The sequence below is a fragment of the Sphaeramia orbicularis genome, chromosome 2 (genome assembly GCF_902148855.1).
Source record: "Sphaeramia orbicularis chromosome 2, fSphaOr1.1, whole genome shotgun sequence".
Taxonomy (NCBI): Eukaryota; Metazoa; Chordata; class Actinopteri; order Kurtiformes; family Apogonidae; genus Sphaeramia; species Sphaeramia orbicularis.
Genome location: NC_043958.1, coordinates 11,442,029 through 11,448,365, shown reverse-complemented (window position 1 = coordinate 11,448,365; position 6,337 = coordinate 11,442,029). Strand labels below are relative to the sequence as shown.

At 35.9% G+C, this 6,337-nt stretch overlaps 1 protein-coding gene across 1 annotated transcript; it reads right to left on the bottom strand.

Annotated features, from left to right (window-relative positions):
• Nucleotides 1-1,890: 1,890 nt before the first annotated feature.
• Nucleotides 1,891-6,099, bottom strand: cpb2 (carboxypeptidase B2 (plasma)). The gene is made up of 11 exons (XM_030159254.1): nucleotides 6,025-6,099; nucleotides 5,721-5,796; nucleotides 5,508-5,632; nucleotides 5,302-5,410; nucleotides 4,945-5,046; nucleotides 4,542-4,646; nucleotides 4,333-4,443; nucleotides 4,162-4,252; nucleotides 3,003-3,205; nucleotides 2,742-2,826; nucleotides 1,891-2,117 (listed from the first exon to the last, which is right to left on the bottom strand). Exons 1-11 carry the CDS (start codon nucleotides 6,090-6,092, stop codon nucleotides 1,891-1,893), a joined length of 1,302 nt encoding a protein of 433 aa, XP_030015114.1. The 5' UTR covers nucleotides 6,093-6,099.
• Nucleotides 6,100-6,337: the final 238 nt, after the last annotated feature.

Genomic DNA, 6,337 nt, shown 5'->3' with positions numbered 1-6,337 from the left:
TTCTGTCTTTCCTGCACTTTATTTTTGTATTTACTGCTGTCAACTAAGAAATTTCCCCATGGTGGGATCAATAATCTTATCTTATTTTATCTTATCTTATGTCACTAGAAAATAAATGACAATGGGATGTGTGGTTCGTATATGAAGAAGAATATCAAGGTCCATCTCCAGGTCCCTGATAGAACTGTGGATGACATTCACCCATTATTGTGCTTGAGTTATTCTATTAAAACATTATCTTACTTGCATTATGTTATCTCCCTCTGCTGGGGAAAGGGAAAACTATGATCTGTGGTTAATTTTGCAGCCACTCAAGTCACCTGTCTGTCAGGTTCAGGTCAGTTTAATTTATTTATAATGTAAGTAGATTTGTTTTGCAGCTATTTGTTTTGTCATCCTTTAGACATTTGTCAAAACATAATGAGATGTAAAATGAAACTAAGACATGAGTTAAACTGCTCTAAGTTCCACCATTTAGGATATAAAAGATAAGAGCGAGATGGGTCAATAAAAGAATGATTGTGATAAATAAATAAATAAATAACACCCTCTGCCACCCTGTAGTTTCCTCCTTACCTCCTGCCGGTCCAAACGAAGTAGAGCTCCAAATCCATCAGTCCATCAATACTGGTCCGGGTCCTGGTCGTGGTCACAAAGCCAAACCCGGTTTAGTTGTAGTTAAATGTCTCTGCATCCTCACCTGGGTGTCTGCTTCACTAACTCCCCAGGTAATAACAGGCAAGTAAAATAGGAGCCCCAGTGCGACAAAAGGAGGAAAATCCATTTTTGGTCGAAACAAGGAGCTCGTCGTTGTGTAGTGCTGATAAATGTCCCCAAAACAGACGCTAAAAAACACATTAAAATGTATAAAAACAAAGACTTGGGGACGTCAAACTTTTCACCCCCTGTGCTGTAGTGCGCATGCGCCCTGTACAAACGAACCCATAACTCCGTCAAATCTGAACACACACCTACTGCGAGCGCACGTAAGATATCAGCCTCTTTTGTCCATTGTTCCAGAAATCATCCGAGAGGTCAGAGAGAAGAGAACCTGACAACATTTATCCCCTTTAACGACTGCACTTTTATTCCAATAATCCAGTGATGGTTGTATTTAAATTAATGGATACATCAAACTACTAATTCAGCATTTTCAATATATTACTAACTCAATAAAATGTCAGCGTAAACAGGCTAAAATCATGGGACTCAGAATGAAGGCCACAGCTGAACTCACACTAGTTACTATTTTATTTTATTTTATTTTATTTTATTTTATTTTTCTGGCTGAGTATTGGTGCCTTATTGGCCCCACCTGGTGTGTGAACTGAGTAAGTGAGTAATACTATAGAGGTCTCAGAAAATTAACCCAAACATTGAAAACATGACAAATGAATGAAGTTCGTGATTTGATAATCGATTTCTCTTCCATGAAACAGAAAAAAATGAAAGGCAAATGGACTGCATTTAAAGGTAGCATACAGGTAACACATAGTGTTTTTCTATTTTACCATTTACACACGCTGTTTCGCTGAGGTTTGCATTGTATGGAATACTCAATTACAAACAGACATTACATACTATTGATATAGATGTTTAATACTAATTCATAATATCGATATCACAAATGTTGCTTTAACTGTTTTCAATGTCACAACTGTCTCTTGGTCAAGTAACTGTAGTGACTTTTTCCGCACAAATTGCATGACTTTATTTAACAGATCTGCAAAACAGACTCTCACAATGCATTTTAGTGTAATACTAAAAAATCCTTTAGCTAGAGCCTTTGGAAGAGATGTACAGTAAAAACAATCACAATCATCCTAACACAGAATACTACCATTACAACTTGAAGATATAGCTTCCTGAAATTTCTAAGTTAAGGTTTTTTCACACAAATGAGAAAGTCTGACGAGTATCAGGACTTGGAGCTTGTGTTTTCTCTATAACTTTCAGAGCAATGATCTTCACAGCGAGCAGGGCTTCATTACATGCCTTGGATATGTGAGATGGTGGCAAGAGGAAGCCGTACCGGCCTTGGTCCTGTAGCTCAAATGTGAAGGAATATTTAATGCCAAGGTTGTATGCCCAGTCATCAGACCCACCAGGAGCCAGGTCTGTCATGCAGAAAATAAAAAATAACGCTCATGAAGACATTGATGGTGACGAAATCTTGCTGTGAGGCTTTAACCCATAAAGACCCAGAGTTACTTTTGTGTCAGTTCCCAAATGAAATTTTTTCTATATCTAACCTTTCTTAAGTGATTTATCACCATTTATTATAATATTATCCATTGTATTTATATATAAATCAGATATATTCCTGTATTTAATTTACTGACCGTGGAAATGTTCATAAAAACTTAGATTAAACTTGAGGTGTATTATATAAAAAACAGAGAAAACTGCAGAAAAAGTGACGTTTTCAGTAAAATTTTTCATTAACTGAACACAAATCAAGCATTTCCATCACTGTCATTTATTAAACTCCTTTGGTTCTATTGGTGAATCAATGTTATAGAAGATGACGGTGTTTCCATGTTCACTACGGAGCCTCTGAACATCCAAATGGGTCATATCTGATGACCATGAAAAGATGATAAACTGCATGTTACACCAATTATTTGCATGTATTGATAGGATTAGTGGATCAACAGGTATTAAACATTTTATATCTGTAGATGCTTTTGGTCAGTGATGGATGTTTGGGTCTTTATGGGTTAAAAATGAGCTGTACTTACATATTGTTTGTGCTCCGGCACCATATTTGTATGTGTTCCTGTAATGTCGTCTGATTTGCTGGGCAGCTTCCTGGGCCATTTCAAGCTTAAAAAACATAAAAAAACATGAATTTAGTAGAATTAAAGGAGCCTGAATATATATAGTGTATGTGTATGTAATGTTTACAGCCATTGTAATCTGCATAATCTCCAAATATTGTACTTTTGTAAAACACTCCCAAATGTCACAATGCTTTCCAATATAATGTCTCATTCCCTCACCAGGTCATTGTGATTTTCTGCTTGATCATAAGTGTAGGAATACGGGAAGAGCAGCATCTGAGAGTAGGAGTGGATGGTGAGGTAGAGCTGAATCGTATCCTTGTGACTGCGCAGGAAGTTAGCGACAGCCTGTGACTCTGGCTCTGACTCTGGGAAGGCACCACAGTAGATCTCAGTGCAGGGATCACTAGAGGCTCCCTCGGCTGCAAAGACAAGGATGGACAGGAATACTGACACTCACGATCAAAGGATACACAAGACAAAAAGGTTGAGATTAAGTATCCTTGAGATCATTAACAGCTGAGAAATTGAAAACACTGGAAACTGGTAAAAACTACCATGAAAGTAATAGGAAACAAAGATTATCAGTCTCTCTAATCAATATTTGAACAGATAGTTGTTCATCAGGCTCACAGAATCGTTAAAGACCCATCCCATATCCTCCACCCGACATATGAGCTATTATTACTTTCAGTGAGATGCTCTAGAGCAAGCAGGCACAAAACCAACCGTTACAAACTGTCTTTTCTCCCAACAACATTTTTTATCAACTGATTGCATTGTCTTACTTACCAGGGTGCTTGTCAAAGGTGTATTTACTCATTACTTTAAAATAAAGTTGTACAGACAGAGAAGATCGAATGTAATTGACAATAGTGTTCGTGTGTGTGTTGGTTGGTGGCAATGGTTTTCTGCCACAATGATATCCCACTATTAGAAAACAACAAATCACCTTCTGCAGATAGATACACATACATGCAGTCATGGAAAAAAAAATATTAGACCACCCTTGTTTTCATCAATTTCTTGTTCAGTTTAATGCCTGGTACAACTAAAGGTGCATTTGTTTGGACAAATATAATGATAACAACAAAAATAGCTCATAAGAGTTTAATTTCAGAGCTGATATCTATTCATTTTCCATGGTTTTCTTGATAATAATCAAAATCACTTCAGTTCTTACATCAATAGCTATGGCATTGTACTGACAAAAACAGTGCTTTTAGGCATTTCATGTTTTCTTTTCTGTCTGTTTTAGTCACATGATACACACAGGAGTTAGTACTTGATTGCATCACCATTGTTTTTGAAGACTTTTGATGGTCTAATAATTTTTTTGGCAACTTAAGGTTAAAATTAATGTGAAGAGAACACTTACTGCACCAGTTGGCATCAAAGTTTCTGTTGAGGTCCACTCCGATGCACCAGCTGTCTTTACTGTAGGAGCGATTCTTCCTCCACATTCGATTCTTTACAAATGGAATCACATTATGTATTTACTTGACCTCACCTCCATCACATATACCATTTCTGCTTATTGTGCACTTACGTTGGTCCATGTGTAACGGTATCCATCAGGGTTGAATACAGGCAGGACATAGACGTCCATATTGTCGAGTATTTGAGTAATGTCATGGTTTATCCTATAAAATGACAAGGACTGTGGAACAAAAGGATAAGATTTTAATAGAATGATTATGGTGTGAAAACTGACCTGACAGGAAGATATAAATAAGATATATAATCATATATACTCACATATTGTACAAACCATAAACAGAAAGCAGGGGAGATCCACTCTCTGGCGTGGATCCCACAGTCAATCCACATAGCTTTTTTATTTGGTCTGTTATTTAACGATATCTGAAAGAAGTCAGTGTCAGTGTAAGATAGTTTGTAATGACAGCAGAGAAAAACAACATTCATTTGACATTTTAGACAGAGAAAAAAGGTATATACTTTGAATTTTTATTTCTGAGAACGACATGAGTTTAGACTACAAATTATGTTGTAAAGGCAATTTGCATTGTGTTGCAAACTATTATAATGTTCATTATGAACTAGCATCATTACACCAAGTATTAATGATTTATTTTTGTTTTCTATTTGTTTTCTGATATGATACAAAATAAAATATATGTAGCTATTACACCTACAGTACCTTAAGAGCATAAATTGGTCTCTTTTCATATGATGACCCAAGGAGAATGGCTTTGACTGTACCAGGGTTGTCCTGCGTTGTTCTGTTTATCCAATAATAGATCTGCAACAGAAACATTTTGTTATGACATGAACAATACTATACATTCATCAAAAATTACATCTTCATACAGACATGACACAGTAAGTGATAAATAAGTCATGCTTCTATAAAATCTCCTGTAATTCTTCAACAATCTCAAACTCTTAATGTAATCAATAGTTTCAGACCAAAAATCAATATGTAGCTGAGTCACAAATATTTGTGTCAATATAAACTGAAATTGAAGCCAGAAACTAATATAAATGAAAAGCATACATCCTCCAAACTGTGATATCTCTCATAGAAAGTTGAGCTGCTTCGTGGGTCTGTGGAGTCGTTCCTCGTCTGCATTTCAATTAACTCATTGGCATTTGCTAGCAACACCCTAAAAAGGTCAGAAAACATGTAAGAAAGATGCAAAACTGGGATAATTTTGGAGAAGCAAGACATGATCAATCCTCCCATATTGTGTGTAAACATACTCATGTGTGATGGCATGTTTCTGCAGCAAATTCTTCACTGTCTCTGAGCTGTTTGCAGGAACAAAAAGGTGGACGACGGTCTCCTCTTTAATGTACTGAGAGGAAACAGGTTGCCACAAAGCAGTCTGGGAGAAAATATCATGGAGTTTCATGAAATAAAAACATTTACAGGTCTTCATAACACTGATCATTTTGTAAATATTCTATAATCACCTCATACTGGGTGGAAACATTCTTCAAAACATCCACTTGTTCTTGTGTGTTCGGGGTGATTGACAGAAGTTGATCACTGTATAAAAAGAAAAGAACACAATCAACAATAACGTTATGTTTTAACCTCTTACACTGATAACATTTTCATTTTCATATGCTGCTATTATTTTAATTCAACCTTGGCGTTTATGCAACAACATGTGTTTGCATAATTGTGTAATAACCCAATTTCTCTGTGTAAAACATTTAGGCATTTCGCTGATAATCTTCAATAAATACTAGATAACAGAATGTATGTACTTACTGTGTTTCTATGCAGTGTCCTCTTTTGTCCAAATATATCAATACAATCAGAATCAGCAGAGTCTTCATGTTGTCAGGACCCTAAGTGGAAATAACAGAAGTGGATAAAGCGCAATGGAAGGGACACAATATTGACTGACATTGTTTATTCAGGCTGCAAGTTAAACTTTACTTTTTTTTTTTGACAGGCAGAGGGCAAGGATCAGCCAACATGACCAAGACAAAATAAGCCTGTGAATTACTTTGATATGAGATATAATAAAGATATATATATGAGATATAATCTAAAAATATATATACATATAGGACCACTA